This window comes from Macaca nemestrina, chromosome 5 (genome assembly GCF_043159975.1).
Source record: "Macaca nemestrina isolate mMacNem1 chromosome 5, mMacNem.hap1, whole genome shotgun sequence".
Lineage (NCBI taxonomy): Eukaryota > Metazoa > Chordata > Mammalia > Primates > Cercopithecidae > Macaca > Macaca nemestrina.
The window spans coordinates 146,848,358-146,867,041 of NC_092129.1; the positions used below are offsets into that span (position 1 = coordinate 146,848,358).

General features: G+C 44.5%; 1 protein-coding gene and 1 long non-coding RNA gene across 8 annotated transcripts in view; one reads left to right on the plus strand and one right to left on the minus strand.

The window, feature by feature from the left end:
- LOC139363420 (uncharacterized) overlaps positions 1-14,544 on the minus strand; it is a 72,322-nt gene extending 57,778 nt beyond the window's left edge. Inside the window, exon 1 of the long non-coding RNA XR_011623789.1 lies at positions 14,445-14,544. This is a non-coding gene — a long non-coding RNA (uncharacterized lncRNA). The remainder of the gene's footprint in view (positions 1-14,444) is intronic.
- LOC105474511 (SRSF protein kinase 1) overlaps positions 13,360-18,684 on the plus strand; it is a 117,567-nt gene continuing 112,242 nt past the window's right edge. For 3 of the 7 annotated variants that reach the window (XM_071097154.1, XM_071097153.1, XM_071097152.1), the window contains exons 1-2: positions 13,360-13,486; positions 14,015-14,075. In XM_071097154.1, coding sequence (XP_070953255.1) covers positions 13,474-13,486; positions 14,015-14,075 — 74 coding nt within the window. In that variant the 5' untranslated portion in view covers positions 13,360-13,473. Of the gene's footprint in view, positions 14,076-18,684 lie in introns of all 7 variants that reach the window. The other 4 variants (XM_011729233.3, XM_011729235.3, XM_071097155.1 and 1 more) reach the window with 2 other exon arrangements.

Genomic DNA, 18,684 nt, shown 5'->3' on the forward strand with positions numbered 1-18,684 from the left:
TTTTTAAAAATTACTCAGGCATGGTGGTACGCACCTGTAATCCCAGCTACTAGGGAGGCTAAAGTAGGAGAATCGCTTGAATCCCAGAGGCAGAGGTTGCAGTGAGCCGAGTTCACACTACTGCACTCCAGCCTGGGTGAAGAGCAAGACTTCGTCAAGAAAAGAAAAGAAAAAAGAAAAGAGAAGAGAAGAGAAAAGAGAAAAGATGGCGACCTAAAATTGCTGAGAGATGAATGAGCTTGAGGATGAAACGCATATTGCTGAGTTCTGAGGTCTCTCAGCTTCAGACTGATAGCTCCAAACAGTGGTTTGTGTGTATCATCAAAGAAAAAAAAAAGCCTTAACAAATTAATTTTGGCTTACCACTCACTCCTATCTGAATATGGCCTAAAAAGCAAACAGCTTTTTATATATCTGAATCTTTTCATTCATTCATTCATGTACCTTCCCATGCATTTATTCTCTTATTCATCCATGCATGTTCAGATCAAATATTCAAGATAGTCCTTGCCCTCAAGATCTCCATAATTTGAACAAGCTAGAGGGACAGAATATATTACAATACCATGTGATACGTACAACTCAAAAATTAATTAAGAAAAACTACAGTGACCAGGCACGGTGGCTCTCATCTATAATTTCCTTGAAGAGCAAGTATTATTCCCCTACTTTCCTGTATCTCATACATTTCTCTGAAGAGCAAATATTTTTCTGCGATACAGAAAAGTAGGGGAAAAGCTAATCTCCTGTACTTTCGCTGCCTACAGATAAACTCTGTGGGGTTTTTGCTTTACTGTAAAGCATAGACTTTGTCATAATAGTGGAGGAATTCCCCTTTCCCCCTTCCCAGTGTTATAGAACTTTAGAAAAAATCCAGCAAATCATGGAGTGCCTTGGTTAAATCTAAAAGAAAAATAACCCATCCTAACATGCATTTCTTGTTCTCAAGGAAATTAAGATAAACAACTTGGGAAGTGGGGCCAGCTCCCCATACCTGGACACAGCCCTCTAGGCAGCTCCAGAACTACATGTTTGTTTCTGGCATCCTTTCCTTAGGTTTAATAAACTTGAGAAACTGCCAGGGGAGTCAACCGAAACTATGGCCATTCCCTTACCCTCTCCAATTGTTTTAGGAAGCTGCCTCTCCAGTCCCAGGGGAGGCTGTCCTTGGTCAACCTGTGACATCAGCAATTTATCTCCAGATTTCTTCACTTAAGGAATATTTGAGCGCTTGCTTTGTACTGAGCCTTATGCCTGTCTGTGGTTTTACAGGATGAGTTCCTTCTCTGGAAGAAGTCATAGGCTGAGGGGAAGAGTGCATGTAACTCAGGGACTATAATGCTGGGTGCACTGACCAAGTTGTTTCAGAGAAGAGGGCTGTGAGGATGTGGAGGAGGCAGGACAGGACTTTACCTCACCCTCTGCTGGGGGCATTGGGGAAATCCTGTGGATAGGGGGCTTGAGGAAAGCATGTGGCTCTTCTGGTCACAGCTACCCATGGTGCCCTTAACCTGCTACATCCCCTGAAACCTGACCACTGGTTTTCATTCTGCCTGTAGTATCTGACTCTGTGAGATCTCAACGCATGTTATAAAGGATGCATAGGAGACAGAGCATCTGAGAAAATTCCTACTATCTCACTCCACAATTATGCTGGGCTGCCCCTTCTCTTCCAAAAACCAGGTGTGTTTTTATCAGTGGCCTACAGGCAGGCCAAAATAGAATAACAACACCCATTTATCAACCCTTGGCTGTATGTTAAGCTCTGTTCAAAGCACTTCATGAAAGTCAACACATTAACCTGCATGAAAATCCTTAGGTAGGGCTGTTATTACCCCCCCTTTTTTTTTTTTTTTTGAGATGGAGTCTTGCTGTGTCACCCAGGCAGGAGTGCAATGATACGATCTCGGCTCACTGCCACCTCTGTCTCCCGGGTTCAAGCGATTCTTCTGCCTTAGCCTCCCGAGTAGCTGGGATTATAGGCATGCTCCACCATGCCTGGCTAATTTTTGTATTTTTAGTGGAGACGGGGTTTCACTATGTTGGCCAGGCTAGTCTCGAACTCCTGACCTCAGGTGATCCACCCATCTCAACCTCCCAAAGTGCTAGGATTATAGGAGTGAGCCACAGCACCGGGCCTAAGTTTTGTATTTTTAGCAGAAATGGGGTTTCACCATGTTGGCCAGGCTGGTCTCGAACTCCTACCCTCAGGTGATCCACCTGCCTCCGCCTCCCAAGGTGCTTGGATTACAGGCGTGAGCCACTGCACCCAGCCTATTACCCCCATTTTCTAAATGACGAGATGAGGGTACATTTTCCCACTGCCCTAGATTCCACCAAAGCCCCTAAGTCTAACATTTTGTCTGCTACTTAGCATCTGCAGCAGCAAGGGTTCAGGATGAGCCCAGTAGTATAAATTTCTGGGCTGGTTAGAGGCAAGGGTGGTGCCATCAAGGAGGAAAGAGGCAGAGTTGGAATGAAGGACAACTCACATTAATGAGTGCATGAGATGTGCAGATTCCTGACAGGCATTATCATATTTCATGGTCACTTCCTCCTCTGCCTCTCCTGGAAGGAGAGCCAATTATTCTTTTTACACAGGGGAAGAATCTAAGACCAGGAGTTTGCCCCAAAATTACAGTTATTCAATGTCACTGTCAGAATTCAAACCCAGGTTGGATTCCAAAGATTAGGCCTTTTCTCTGCTCCACGCTGCATCTTCGATTTGCAGAAAGGTGACCTTTTGGTGCCTTTGGACTGAGAAACCCAAATCAGTGCAGCACCAGGTGCTTCTGTCTCTTTGTCTCTTTTCCTCGCCCCCTCAAAGCATACAGCCAGAAACAGGTAGTTTTTACATTCTTTCATAACATCCCACATACGTTCATCAAGCACCAAGCATCACACGGGTAGGGTATCCAACAGCTTTCTATGTCCTGGAGATACAGTAGTGAACAAAAGTCAAACATCTCAGCCTTTACGGAGCTTTCATTCCAAGGAGTGGTGGAGCAGACAAAAGTAGCAAGCAAGTAGGCCGGGCGCGGTGGCTCAAGCCTGTGATCCCAGCACTTTGGGAGGCCGAGACGGGCGGATCACAAGGTCAGGAGATCGAGACCATCCTGGCTAACATGGTGAAACCCCGTCTCTACTAAAAATACAAAAAACTAGCCGGGCGAGGTGGCGGGCGCCTGTAGTCCCAGCTGCTCCGGAGGCTGAGGCAGGAGAATGGCGTGAACCCGGGAGGCGGAGCTTGCAGTGAGCTGAGACCTGGCCACTGCACTCCAGCCTGGGTGACAGAGCGAGACTCCGTCTCAAAAAAAAAAAAAAAAAAAAAAAAAAAAAAAAAAAAAAAAAGTAGCAAGCAAGCAAACAAACAAAAACGCCTCTCCCCCTCCCCAGTGAATCTCAGGTGCATTGCCAGCAGGTGTGTAAATCTCCCAGGGGTCCACTCGAAGGAATATACTGAAATACTGGTGTCTGGATTAAAAAAGTAAGTAACTTTAATGACCAAGTAACACATCTTTTTGTAAGTTAGGTAGCTTCCAATTATTTGTTTTCAACAAAATTGAATAAGGACCTCCTGGAATTGTCAGCTGATGGGTCATTAAAATGAGTTTGGACTATGATTGTTGTATGATTTTTGGCACATTATTTGGAAAGAGTTCCAAAAGAACTGAATGCTATTGCTATAGCAAAACCCTTTTCATTTCCATCTACTTGTTTTATGTAAGTTTTCTTAATTAAAAAAAAAAAAAGGAATGATGCAGGACTCATTGAGAAAAATCACATACCATCACACTGAAATGCATTTGCAATAAAATTTCATTTATTGAAAAATGATGCTATGTGTTACTTTGATTAATCATGCAATAATAATACTTGTAATAATACGTAAGGAACTTTTTAATGGATTATGGTCCGAGGAAATATTCTTACAAATTAAATTTCTATGTAAATGCACATTTGTGTGGTAGAGAAGTATGAAAGGATGATCGATAAAAGACTTTCAAGCATAAAATTACCAGAGAATAAACTTCTGTGAGAACAAAATGGAATAGAAAGGCAAGTTCAAGGAGAAAAAGGAGTAATGTACAATTTCTTATAGTTCCAAGAGTGCTTTTGCTTTATATATCTCTCTATATAAATGGATGATGGTACATAACAAATTGCTATATATATTTAAATTCCATTGGATGGCATTCAAAACTGTGATATAACAGCTTTATTTTAAAATTTCAAATTCCTTTCCAATCTGTATGCCTTTTATTTAATTTTCTTGCCTATTGTTTCTGGCTAGAACCTCCAGCACAGTACGGAACAGGAGTGGTGAGAGTGGACATCCTCTTCTGGTTCCTGATCTTAGGGGGAGGGCATTCAGCCTTTCATCATTAAATATGATGTTAGCTGTGCGTGTTTCATAGATGACCTTGATCAGGTTGAGAAAGTTCCTTTCTATTCCTAGTTTGTTGAGTGTTTTGCCTAGGGCTAGTTTTTAAGATTATTTTAGTGGGTAAGGGAGCATAATGCTTGAAAGTTCAAGTTCCTTAGATGTGCTGTCCCTGCTATTTGTTACCCCAGCACCAAACACAGTGCCTGCCCAAAAAAAGAGGGGCCTTCTTTTTTTTATTTAAATATTTGTGGGCAAGCTATCTCTCACCACTCCCCACTTGCATTATATATATTTGTTTGTTTGTTTGTTTTGTTTGTTTGAGAGAGGGTCTCACTATCGCCCAAGCTGAAGTACAGTGGCACAATTACGGCTCACTGCAACAACCTCCTGGGCTCAAGCAATCCCCCTATCTCAGCCTCCCGAGTAGGTGGGACCACAGGTGCATGCCAGTATGCCCAGCTATTTAAATTTTTTTTTTTTTTTTTTTTTGTAGAGACAAGGTCTCAGTTTGTTGCACAGTCTGGTCCTGAACTCCTGACCTCAAGCAATCCTCCCGCCTCAGCCTCCCAAAATGCTGGGATTACAGGCGTGAGCCACTGTGCCTTGGTCCCCTTACGTTTTATACCTGTGATACTATGCTGTTTTCTCTGGAGTTTTTTTTCCTCCCTTTTGTGTGCAGCTGATACCTACTCTTGCTTGCCAACTCTGTCCAGGTGTCACTCATCCAAGAAATGCCTCTTTCCTTGCCTCTCCACAAATCCTGAGCTGAGTGGGTTTTTCTTGTGCTTCCAGGGTAGTTTCTGCATGTACCATTGTACACTGTATTTAATTACTTACCTATCTATCCATCCCCACTACACTGGGTAGGTAATATAGTGTGTGGCTGAGAGTATGAATTCCAGAGTCCGACTTCCCAGATTCAAAACCTTGCTTCTTATTACCTTGCACGATCTTGGTTGTACCTCAGTTTTCTCCTGTCAGAGATTAAAATAGTACCTATCTTGTAGGGTTTCAGGGTTGTGGGACAACAGTGTCTAGTAAACAGTAATTTTTTCGTTGTTGTTTGAGACAGAGTCTCACTGTCACCCAGGCTCGAGTGCAGTGGCACGACCTCAGCTCACTGCAACCTCCACCTCCCGGGTTCTAGCGATTCTCCTGCCTCAGCCTCCTGTATAGCTGGGATTACAGGTGGGCACCACCATGCCTGGCTAACTTTTTAGTAGAGACAGGGTTTCACCATGTTGGTCAGGCTGGTCTCCAACTCCTGACCTCGTGATTCGCTCACCTCGGCCTCCCAACGTGTTGGGATTACAGGCATGAGCCATCGCACCCGGCCAGTAATTGTTATATAAGAGTTAGCCATTAAGTCCTACAGAGCAAGGCCTATTTTTTTCCTTCTTTGCTTCTCACAGCCTAAGGGCTGAAGTGTAAATATCTGTCATGAGGGTAAGTATGGTGGAAAGTATTTGAAAGAAGGAAACAAAAAAATGGATTTAACATTGCATAGCCAGTAGAAATCAGATCTCAAATGTGTAAGCCATGTTGTCCATTTCTATGTATTTCCTAAATTGATTTCAGTGTGACCCTGAGCCTGCCACGATGGAGACGTTAAATCACAGTCCTTATAGAGCTTGTCTCTCAAGGGTCACATAAGAGTCTGGGAGGTTTACATGCTGCTCAGAAAACAGTAAAGACTTTTGATCTTGACGGAGTCTCACTCTGTCACCCAGGCTAGAGTGCAGTGGCGTGATCTCCACTCCCTGAAACCTCAGCCTCCCAGGTTCAAGAGATTATCCTGCCTTTAGCCTCCCAAGTAGCTGGGATTACAGACATGAGCCACCATGCCCGGCTAATTTTTGTATTTTTAATAGATACAGGGTTTTGCCATGTTGGCCAGGCTGGTCTCAAACTCCTGACCTCAGGTGATCTGCCTGCCTCGGCCTTCCAAAGTGCTGGGATTACAGGCATGAGCCACCATGCCTAGTCAGATTTTTTATCTTAAGTTCATTATTTTTATTGTCCAAGTCTGCATGACCCCTGGAACATGCTAAGTATAGCAGAGCATCTTTGTCTGGCTTGGAAGCCTCCTAGGGGCCCCCAATCTTATCATAGTTATAATTTACCTTAAAATACTTTGGCATCATCCTTGGAATCAAGGCAAGGAAAGCATATTCTAGGTAAGGATATTTAAGAAAGCTCTTCCGAGACTTCCAGAACCTTAGATAGGATTCAGCATGTTTCTGTTTTGGCAACTCACATAGAGGGGTTGTGCGGTAAGACTTTCTTACATTCCCCTCATCTTGGACTCTCAGATTGCTTTTTTTTTTAATTGGCATTTTAAAGAAAGAAATCTACCTTTTTTTTTTTTTTTTTTTTGAGACAGAGTCTCGCTCTGCCGCCCAGGCTGAAGTGCAGTGGCGTGATCTTGGCTCACTGCAAGCTCCGCCTCCCGGGTTCACGCCATTCTCCTGCCTCAGCCTCCCGAGTAGCTGGGACTACAGGCGTCCGCCACCTCGCCCGGCTAGTTTTTTTGTATTTTTTAGTAGAGACGGGGTTTCACCGTGTCAGCCAGGATGGTCTTGATCTCCTGACCTCGTGATCCGCCTGTCTCGGCCTCCCAAAGTGCTGGGATTACAGGCTTGAGCCACCGCGCCCGGCCAAATCTACTTCTTAAAAAAAAATACTTGTGCATATTAAACCTTTTGGGAAAGACAGGATGGCGTTTGTAGGCACCAGTTACTTACATACCTAGGTGCATCTTGTGTTTTAATCAGCAATTTCCATTCCAAGAGTGGTTAGTAAATATTTTAGTCAGAAAGTGACTGTAACAAAGTAATTCAGAGTCATTGACTGCCATAAATTTTTACAGTGACAGCCCTTTTCTAAAACCCATTACACAAATTAACAAGCAACTCTTTTCACCAGTGAAAACCCATTTCTGATAACACCTGTGATGTGAATCGGGTTTGGAACAGCATCACAAACATAAGGGAGACTCCATCTCTAGTTGCCTGATCCCGACTGTGAGGGTGAGAGTCCTGACTCTGGGATATTGTTGTCCCTGCCATGAGTAAATCTTTCATACATGCTGTGGCCAGAGCACCTAAAAGGACAGAAAGCTGGGACCTCAAAGAACTTACAGGAGAGGTTATAGGACCTGTTTTGTGCCTGCCTGCTAATGAGTGTGCAACAAACATGTATGTGGCAGATTCTAGTCTGAAATTTTTCTTTATGTCCTGGGAATCGGCCTGTCAGGGAGGCAAACCCTCACCATGTCAAGCTTCTCTGGCAGGCATCACTCCCAACCAAAAAAAGCTACGAGTTGGACATGATCAACTAAGGTCAGTTTGCAACACATTGGTCCCACCCAGAACACTTCCAGGGAGCAGAGCAAGGGCCCTATCTGCTCAGGAATCACCAATCTCTAACCTCCTCATTCTTAGAGAATCCCCTTCCCCTCCTCACTACTGCCTTTATTCCCACCCCACCAAGCCAAGGTCTTTATTCTTTCATCTTCTCCACCTATGCCCCCGAATCTTTCACCCCAGCACAATTTCTTTGTGAAACTTTAGCTTTTATAGAATGAAGCCAGAAATGGGGTCATCTCCAGGTGGCATTGGTTCTCCAGGGATCAGGGTGCCCGAGAGGCAAACTTACCTGCTTGGAAAATGCCAGCTGCTTTGGGTGTCTGACTGCCCAGACAGGCCGTGCTGGATCCACTCTCCACCTTTCTCCACCCTGCTTTATGCCCGGGGAGGGTGGCTTGTATGGACTACATCACCCAGGCTTCCTTGCCATTTAACTTCCAGCTGGGTTTTGTCAGTGGTGAGGCACTTGTTTGAGAAGATGTGGGTCTTTATTTCCCTGCCCTCTCCCTGCAGGGTTCATTAAAGGGCACAGCTGCTGCCAGGCGGGCCTCTCTTACTACAGCTCTGTTATGGGTTGAATTTTGCTCCCCACCCGACAAAAGATATGTTGGAGTCCTAATCTCCAGTACCTCAGAATGTGTCCTTACTTGGAGACAGGGTCTTTCCAGAGGTAATCAAGTTAAAATGAGGTTTTAGAATGGGGCCCAATGCAGTATGACTGGTGTCCTTATAAGAAGGGGAAATCCCAACACAATGAGAGACAGGTGCACAGGGAAGAGCATGTGGCGAGGGAGATGACGGTTATCTAGAAGGCAAGTAGAAGGGCCTGAAACACATTCTCCCTCACAGCCCTCAGAACGAACCAACCCTGCCAACACCTTGATTTCAGACTTCTAAGCCTGTGAGACAAGAAATTTCTGTTGTTTAAGCTACCCAGTTTGTGGTACTTTGTTATGGCAGCCTTGGAAAACTTTTTTTTTTTTTTTTCAGACGGAGTTTTGCTTTTGTCGCCCAGGCTGGAGTGCAGTGGAGCAATCTCAGCTCACTGCAACCTCTGCCTCCCAGGTCCAAGCGATTCTCCTGCCTCAGCCTCCCAAGTAGCTGGGATTACAGGTGTCTGCCACCACGCCCGGTTAATTTTTTTTTTTGTATTTTTAGTAGAGACGGGGTTTCATCATGTTGGACAGGCTGGTCTGGAACTCCTGACCTCAGGTGATTCACCTGCCTTGGCCTTCCAAAGTGCTGGGATTACAGGCGTGAGCCACCGTGCCCGGCCCCTGGCAAACTATTAACAATAAACCTCTCCCTGGGTTATGATAACATTTCCCTCGTTTTCTCCCTTTAGGCCTAGAGATGGTAAAAACTCCAGCTGCTGCTAGTCCCTGGATGTCTGACTATCCCTTGTTTGTCTTCCTTAACACCTTTATTCCTTCATTACATTCTTTTTAATTAGCCTTTAAATGTGCCATTTGTTTCCTGATACCCAGGCCTATAACATAATTATAGATTTTCTCAGTACAATTCACAAAACCACATATCCAAAAGGCGAGAGAAAGTTTTGTTGGGGTTCTCCAATTATGCAGACAGCTATTGGAAATCTTAACTCATTCAGAATAAATCGGCCGGGCGCGGTGGCTCAAGCCTGTAATCCCAGCACTTTGGGAGGCCGAGACGGGCGGATCACGAGGTCAGGAGATCGAGACCATCCTGGCTAACACGGTGAAACCCCGTCTCTACTAAAAAATACAAAAAGCTAGCCGGGCGCGGTAGCGGGCGCCTGTAGTCCCAACTACTCGGGAGGCTGAGGCAGGAGAATGGCGTGAACCCGGGAGGCGGAGCTTGCAGTGAGCTGAGATCCGGCCACTGCACTCCAGCCTGGGCGGCAGAGCGAGACTCCGTCTCAAAAAAAAAAAATAAATAAATAAATCATCTAATGTATTTTCACTTTCTCCTGTTGTCCATTTTATCTCACAGGACATCGGGAACGTCATAACGGGATATGCTGCTTTGGATTTAAGTCATATTAAAACTTTAGAGAAAGCATAATAATTTGTGATAATCAAGGCAGAGAATGTTGGGTATGAAGAAACATGTGAACTCAACTTTAGACGTTCAGACTTCAAAAATGTCAAAGAAGCATTAGAGAAGATTCCAGGGCAGTCTTAACAAGTAAGTTAGCTCAAAAGGGATAGCATCTTTTCAGAAATTAAATTCTGAGACGACCCATGAGCAGCCAAAAATATGATGGGTTATGGTTTCTGAATACCTCTACTTTTAAAGGGACTTGCAGGAAAAAAAACAGCAATGGAGAAGGGTATGCATGTAAGAATGAATAGCTACCACTTTTTTTGTCTTTTTTTTTTTTCCCTTTTTGTGCAGAAAGGGGTCTTGCTGGATTGCCCAGACAGGTCTCTAACTCCTGGATTCAAGGTATCCTCCCGCCTCTGCCTCCCTAAGTGTTGGGATTACAGGCGTGAGCCACCGTCCCTGGCCTATACTGTTTTTTTGTTTTTTGGGTTTTTTTTGAATTATTTTTGCTACCGCTTTTAAGAACAATTTCTGGGGAGCCTAAGGCGAGCAGATTGTTTTAGACCAGGAGTTCCAAGCCAGCCTGGGTAACGTGGCAAAACCCCATCTCTACAAAAAATACAAAAATCAAGTGGATATGGTGGCATGTGCCTCTAGTAGTTCCAGCTACTGGGAAGGCTGAGGTGAAAAAATTGCTTGAGCCTGGGTTGCAGTGAGCTGAGATTTCGCCACTGCACTCCTGCCTGGGTGACAGAGTGAGACCCTGTCAAAGAAAAATAAATAAATAAATTCTGGAAGGGTAAAAGTCCAGAATAGGCCAAGTTCTGCAAACTTGGGAGAAAAAACTGATTTTAAAGTTAGATTTAAAGCAAAATGCACAAAAAGGGGATGGTTGTAGAATAGGGGAAATGAACAAACTTACTTATATGAACAATTATAGAGATCTTAGACAAAGTGGAGAGCCAAAACATGATGGAGGAATAGAGAAAAACAGATGGACAAAAAAGAGAAATGGTCAATTCTGGGAACTCAGTCCAGTGAACTTCACATTGACTCTGGAAAAATTCTGAAAATGAGTTATCAAACAGATGGTTAGTAAGCTCTTAGAGAAGCAACAGTCACTCAGAGTCAGAATAGGTACGACTGTCTCATGCTAAGCTGAACATATTTCCTTTTTGATGGGTCTGCAATAACCAATTCAGATTTAATACAGCTCTAATATTGTCCCTCTCAGTGTTTTCTCTTTCATCCTGACATTTCTCATAAACTGCAGATCATTTATTCTTTTTTTTTTTCTTTTGAGACGGAGTTTCGCTCTTGTTGCCCAGGCTGGAGTGCAATGGTGCAATCTCTGTTCACTGCAACCTCCGCCTCCCAGGTTCAAGCGGTTCTCCTGCCTCAGCCTCCCAAGTAGCTGGGATTACAGGCATGTGCCACCACGGCCAGCTAATTTTGTATTTTTAGTAGAGATGGGGTTTCACCATGTTGGCCAGGATGGTCTCAATCTCTTGACCTTTGATCTGCCCGCCTCAGCCTCCCAAAGTGCTGGGATTACAGGCATGAGCCATGGTACCCAGCCCATTTATTCTTTTATTAGACAAATATTTGAGCACCTACTAAGTGCCTGACACTGTGTAGGCACTGAGTATACATCAAGGAAAATCTAAGCAGGGTCTCTACACTCAAACAGTTTACTTTGGGGTGGGCAGTACTTTCCCAATTCTGGGATTTTTCCTAGCCATCTGCTCTCTCCCTGTCTTTTCTAAACCACATGTGGTTATCCTGAACTCACACAATCCTCAGAGTCTAGGGCTTCCCTGTCTGTCCTAACCTTCCTTTGTTTTCAACTTTACAGCAGGGAATAGACTGGGCTGCATCCTTCCTTGGCCAACAGGTACTGTCTTCTTTTGCAATATACCCAGACATGCTATCATTCAGGTTCCATGCAACATATATCAATTATCTAAATTTCAAATTTGGCTAACCTGCCTTTCCAGCCTCACCTTCCATTTCATCCCTTCAGTTGTTACCAGCCCCAATCCTAGCCCCCACCTACAGGTGTCCATGTCTGTGCCTTTTTGCTCAATGTATTTTCTCATTCAGGAATGCCTGACATCTCCTTCTCCACCTACAGAAATCTTATGTATTTCCTAAGACCCAGCTCAAAAACGGCCTCCTCTGTGGATGGGCTTAATTACTTACTTTGCTCAATAAGTCCTGCCAAAGCCCCCATGCTTGACTTGTGCTGTACTATTGCCCTCTCATCTTCCCTTCTCAATTACTTGTTTAGAGCAAAGGTCTTCAGAGCTTCCACTCTGACCAGCTGTGGTACTTTACAATAGGGGCTGGTAAATTAAGATCTGAAATAAGAATAGTTAAAACGGTTGAAAAAAGATCAAAAGGGCCTGGCTCAGTGGCTCACACCTGTAATTCCAGCACCTTGGGAGGCTGCGGTGGGAGGATCACTTGAGCCCTGGATATCCAGGCTGCAGTGAGCCGAGATCATGCCACTGTACTCCACCTGAGTAGCAGAGCAAGACTACTCCTCTTTCTTTAACCCTCACCTTCCCTTCAAAACCTAACAAAGGCCATGTTTAAATCAATAAAAGAACATTTTATGACATGCGAAAATTATATGAAATTAAAATTTCAGTGTCCATAAATAAATCTTTATAGGAACAAAGTCCATATTTTCTATGACTGCTTTTGAGCTCCAGTGGCAGAGTTGAGTAGCTGAGAAAGAGATCTTATGGTCCACAAAGCCTAAATATTTACTATCTGGCCCAAAGAAAAACTTTGCTGAGCCTGCTATACAATAAGGGCTTGATGATTAAATAACTGGGTCGTACACCAAGATTCCGAACATATAGGCAGGTCCTCTTAAGTTTAGTGTCTTTGTGTAATGGAAGTAATAACTATTTTGCCTTTAAGTTGCCATAAACATCAAATGAGATAATGCACTTAGAAAAGTAAAAAAAAAAAAAATAATCTCATAAACAAGACAACTTTATCATGTATTGAAGGTGGTAGAATAAGAAAACATTAAACGTTTTTATTCTCATTTCCCTTTCTTTCCTTTACAGCTTTCATTTAAACTTGAAATTTCAAGAGAAAATTCACTTTTGAAGTTTTTACTTTTCAAGTGATAATAGGGTCACAGGTTCTTTCCTTCCAGTCTTTCTGTGTTGCTCCCACTCCCTTTTCTTTCTCACATGTAATTTTTTTCCATTTTCTTTAAATAGTATCTCAACTGGGCTCACAATAGCTCAGGGAAGGAGAAACTGGGACATGCCTGATTAATCCATTTTACAGGCCAGGAAACTGAGGCAGATCCCAATTGCCTCTGAAGCTCTGACTCAGCAGCATGCAGGGAGCCCTGCCGCTCTCTGCGCCTTTTCTAAGCAAATAGAACAAAACTAACCTTGCCAGGTTTCCAAGCTTGGATCTCTAACACTCCTTCAACGTTCACCCCCGACGTTCCTCCTCTCAGCGCCCCCTCCCTCTCCTTGCCGCCCCCTCCTCGGGAGCAGGTGGTAGGCTCCGCTCCCGACGCGCATGCGCGCGGCACGGTGGGGCGGGGGCGGGGCGGGACTGGGGGTGGAGTGTGCGCGGGCTCGGTTTTGGGCCGCGGCGGGAGCTGGAGTCACCGCCACTCGAGTGCGCAGGCGCTTGGCGGTTACCGGTCTCACCATGGAGCGGAAAGGTGAGCGGTGGAGCGGCCTCCGCCACGAGGGGCAACGGCCGCCGGGGCGAGGCCCGGGTCAGCGCCCGGAGCTTCGCCTAACTGCCGCGGTTCGGTCCCCGGGCTTGCGGCGCCCCTCCACTGAGGTGGCGCCGCCCCACACCCCCCGCCTCTGGGCTGCGGGTCCGCGCCCCTCAGCCCGGGCGTCCTCCGGCGCCGGCCGTCGCCGCCCCTTGTTCCCTGCCAGGCCGGCTTGCGCCTTGGGGCCACTCCAGGGCCCGGACCTTGGCGGGCGAGGCAGACCTCCGCCCGCCCGCCCCCTGACCCGGCCTGAGACCCCTCCGGCGCATCCCGCCCGGGCGCTGCTCTGTGCCCCGTGGGCCGCCAGCCCCCCGGCCGGCCGCCTTGCCGAAGCCTCCGCTCTCGTACCGCAGCCGCCCCTGAGACAGGCCCCGCAGCCGGGCCTGGCGCCCCTGCTGGGTCTCCACCCTCACCTTGGTCACCTCCTTTCCTCCACATTTGCCCTTCATCCATCCCTCTCTCCTGCAGTGCTTGCGCTCCAGGCCCGAAAGAAAAGGACCAAGGCCAAGAAGGACAAAGCCCAAAGGAAGTGAGTCTTGTACCCCAACATCCCATTCTTTGGATTTTCCTCCGGCACCTTCTCTGCTCTGGTTTCGCGTCTTGAATGTGCACAGGGTTTGGGCACCCTGTGGCCGCAGCCACATGGCTTCGGGGCAGCTCGGAGGGTCGCTCTCCAGCAACCATGTGGAAGAGAGCTGCTGTTGCTGAACGCCAGGCCTGGGTCTTAGCAGCCCCAGGCCTGCTGGAAAGGGCTGTCGGAGGAGGACCAGAGCCCGCCCGGTACCTTTCCTCCCCAACTCCACAGAGGAGGCACAAACTCCCCTAGCTTGGACCCCCCCCCACCGGAGCTGGTAGATCATTATCGTTCTGTTTCTGAACTCTGGTCTCTCTCTCTTACCTGCTCCCCAACGTCTTAACTTGCCTCCAACGTCTGCACGGTAGGCCTTAAGGAAATTCTTGAATGAGTTTTTCCGTGTTTACTTTGGGTTCTACCAACCACACACTCCCTTTCATAGAGGAGGGCATGGGGCTTTTCTTTGGGTTAGTCAACTTCCTGAACCTGCAAGGCACATCGGCTTTTTTGCACTGTGCCGGCAGACCGCTGTGTATACAGTCAGTGTCTGTTAACTGCTTCTCTTCTGTCTAAACCTCAATCAAATGCAGATAATCTTCCGGAGTCGGCATCACTATAGTAACGGGAGAGTTCTTTAACACACATCGATGGTTCTGGTTTGGTGTATTAAGCGCCACATGTCCAGTTTTATCAGTGGGATGCATAACAGTAGTTTAGTGCTATCGTGGCAAGTTCAAAAGTTGGTCACAGCCTAATAGAAACTCAGGTAGCAGGCTTCATTCAGCAAGTGAGGCTAAGCCTAAAGAACTTTCATCATGTACTAACGTTTAACTGCAAAGGGTCTTGGAAATCAGCTCTTGGAAATCATCTCTCAGAGAGAGATTCTATGCCTAGTTCTTAATTTTAGATGTATTATCTTTATACTTTTAAATTTATTTGATTTTTTTGGCGTTGTATGCGGTCTAATTCCCTCTGAGTTGATACAACACATTTCAAAGGCCTTCCTAGGTCACCCCACTGAATGACAATACCAGATTAAGGGGGGCGTAGGGGTGTGTGTTTTTTTTGGAGGCTACCTACTGTTTGGGGAGAGCACATAATGACTTCTGTCTTTCAATAGAACTAAAGTGGTAGGTGACCTCACCTCTTGCTCCATTTTCTATTCTGTCTTATGAAATGTATTTTGTAAGTGCTTGGTGACGAAGGTTTGTAAATGGTGAGTTTGTGTGTGTCTGTTTGCCTTTAGATTATCCGTATATGGGATTATTCAAAACCATTTTTTAATCCTAGATTGTTTAATAGAAACAGCAAGGTGCTAACTTGGTTCTAGTGTGCAGTAGGAATTGAAATGTTACTTTTCTGTGCCTAGTTGAGTTATTCTTTGTGGAATTGATAAGAATGTGTTAAAACGTTCTTTTCTATTGATACGAGGAAGTTGCGGTTTTTATTATATTACTGTATTTTTTAGAAATACTGGTCTCTCAGACCATTTGTCCAGATCTCTCTTACCACTTGGAAATTAATTTGAGATTAGCCCAAATCAAGCTATAATTTGAGGGGCAAATGTATATAGGTGATCATATACTTTAAGCACCAGATATCTATTACTTCCGATTATCTATTTAGACTATATGCTTTATTTCTAAAGCCAAATATATGTATATCTGTTACCCCATTCACTACTATGGATAACTTAGAGTTATTTGTGTTGTTAATTGTTTGCAAGTGTGGATTATAGATAACGTAGCAGTCATTTTACTGAATATTTTATCTTGAACAACTTTGACTCCTGAAAATATGCGTGAATGAACTGCCCCATTTACTTGTAATTTCAGAGGTGTTTTATTTTTGGTTTTGTTTCCAATTAATACGTTTTTGCGGTTTTTTGTTTTAAATTTACCTTTTTATTCTTTTTCTTTTTGAGGCAAGTTCTCGCTCTGTTGCCCAGGCTGCAGTTTAGTGGTGCGATCTCGGCTCACTGCAACCTCCACCTCCTAGATTCAAGCAATTCTCTTGCCTCAGCCCCCCAAGTAGCTGGGACTATAGGTGTATGCCACTACGCCTGGTTAATTTTTGTATTTTTTGTAGAGATAGGGTTTTGCCATGTTGCCCAGGCTGGTCTCAAACTCCTGAGCTCAGGTAATCTGCCTGCCTTAGCCTCCCAATGTGCTGGGATTATAGGCGTGAGCCACTGCACCCTGCCCTTTTTTTTCCTTTTTCTTTCTTCCTTTTTGTTTTTCTTTCTTTCTTTCTTTGGTATCCCAGCCTCCTTTTAAGTAGCTGAAATGTCTAATTAAGTTGGTTAGAGTACTGTGTCAGAAGTTCAAGCCTCAACTAACTCAGATAACTTGACTCTGTTCCATGACTTCTGATTGCACTCCTGATGACTTCCATTTACTTTGCAAAGGCAAGCTGCTAGTTGCAGAAGGTGAGTCTGGAAGATTTGAGGAAGAAGCATGCCATAGAGTTTGGTCTTTGGAGATAGATGTGGTTTTGAATTCTGATTTTGCTACTGTTTAGCAATCTGACCTTAAGACAAGTTGGTTAAGGAAACAGTCTTTTTTTTTTGAGACGGAGTCTTGCTCTGTCGCCCAGGCTGGAGTGCAGTGGCCGGATCTCAGCTCACTGCAAGCTCCGCCTCCTGGGTTTACACCATTCTCCTGCCTCAGCCTCCCAAGTAGCTGGGACTACAGGCGCCCGCCACCTCGCCCGGCTAGTTTTTTTTTTTTGTATTTTTTTAGTAGAGATGGGGTTTCACCAGGTTAGCCAGGATGGTCTTGATCTCCTGACCTCGTGATCCGCCTGTCTCGGCCTCCCAAAGTGCTGGGATTACAGAAGGAAACAGTCTTATGTATAAAACTGACTGGCAGTTTAGTCATAATGAAAACTGATCAGGACCTAAAGGTATAAAAACTAAGCATTTAAATGAAAATTTTAGAAAGTTTTGGAAGTAATACTTTTGGAAGTAATACTTCGGCTTATTTACAGTAAATAGCATCCTTAGTAGTCTAAATAGTCTGACTAAATAGTCGTGTTGTGTCACAGGCAGAAGGGATTTTCAGTCCCCTGGTACTGTAGATCTTAAACCCAGGGTCTTGAAGCTGGTGACAGAAGAACCAAAACTTGGAATTCAGGGTCCCTTTCCAGCTCAGTGTTTGTTAGAGTGGATTTCCTTTGGGTTCTTTTTACTGTGCTGGAGTATTTGACTTTGGGGATTTTTAATTTTCCTATTTAGACAATTCCTTCTTAGTTTTACTTTTTCGGACACTATGCTTTTATTTACTAACATTAACTAGTTGGTGATGATCTCCGTTTTACTTTATAGATAAGAGAATTGAGGTTTGTCAGATCACTCTCCTAGAAAATTGCAAAGCTAGGATTTGAACCCAGGTCTGACATACCGAAAGCCCTGGTTACCAATCATGTGTTTCTAAGTGACAGACCTTTTGGTGTGTCTTACAACAGGTAAGGTAGAAGCTGAGTTGAAAGAGGCTTCTGAATGAGAGACCTCCGGATGCTTGGGGGTTTGGGTGCCCTTTCATGACCTACTGTCCTGTGTCTATGAAACAGCACAATCATCTATCTCCCTCTGAGCATTTGTTCTCAGTGTTTATACCAGTAGCTGTGAGCCTTTATTTGTTTGTCATAAGCTTTTATAATTTAACAGTCTATGTCTGTTTTTGTTTTGTTTTGTTTTTTGAGACAGGGTCTCTTGTCACCCAGGCTGGAGTGCAGTGGCGTATTCTCAGCTCACTGCAACCTCTGCCTCCCGGGCTCAAGCGATTATCCTGCCTCTGCCTCCCAAGTAGCTGAGATTACAGGCACCTGCCACCACGTGGGCCCAGCTAATTTTTGTATTTTTGGGGGTAGAGACAGGGTTTCACCATGTTGGCCAGGCTGATCTCAAACTCGACCTCGAGTGACCCACCTTGGCCTCTCATAGTGCTGATATTAGAGATGTGAGCCACCGTGGCTGACTTATATGTCTGCTTTTGAAGTTATTTCTATGGAATGTAATTCCAGAATGGATTTCATACTTACGGATTTTATTACTTTATTAGGAAGTTAGTTTGGACGGTAATTTTCACTTTATTTGCAGTTAAATAATTATGGATTTGGTATACATTTGGTAGTAAAATTAATTCAGCTCTAACACTGATTTGTGGAGTCAGTTGGGAGATATATTGAAAATTTACTTGAATTTGGCCACAAATTAAAAAAAAAAAAAAAACATTTGCAACAGAAAATACTTAAATATCTAACATTTTTATTCAGTAGGAAGTAGAGCCAGTAAATTTGAAACAATTTTAAAAAATGAAATGGTATTTGATGCTTTTTACACTTAGCAGTGCACCTTAGAAATTGGTTCTATATTCCTTATAGTGCAGCCTTACTATTTTTTTTGAGGTCTACCTTTTTCACTGAGTCTTAGAAATAGTTCCATATCAGGAGAGAAAGAGAACCTCATCTAGCATTCCGTTAAGCTGATACGCCATAATTAAATTTATTTATTTATTTATTTGAGGCAGTCTTCGCTCTTGTCACCCAGGCTGGAGTGCAGTGG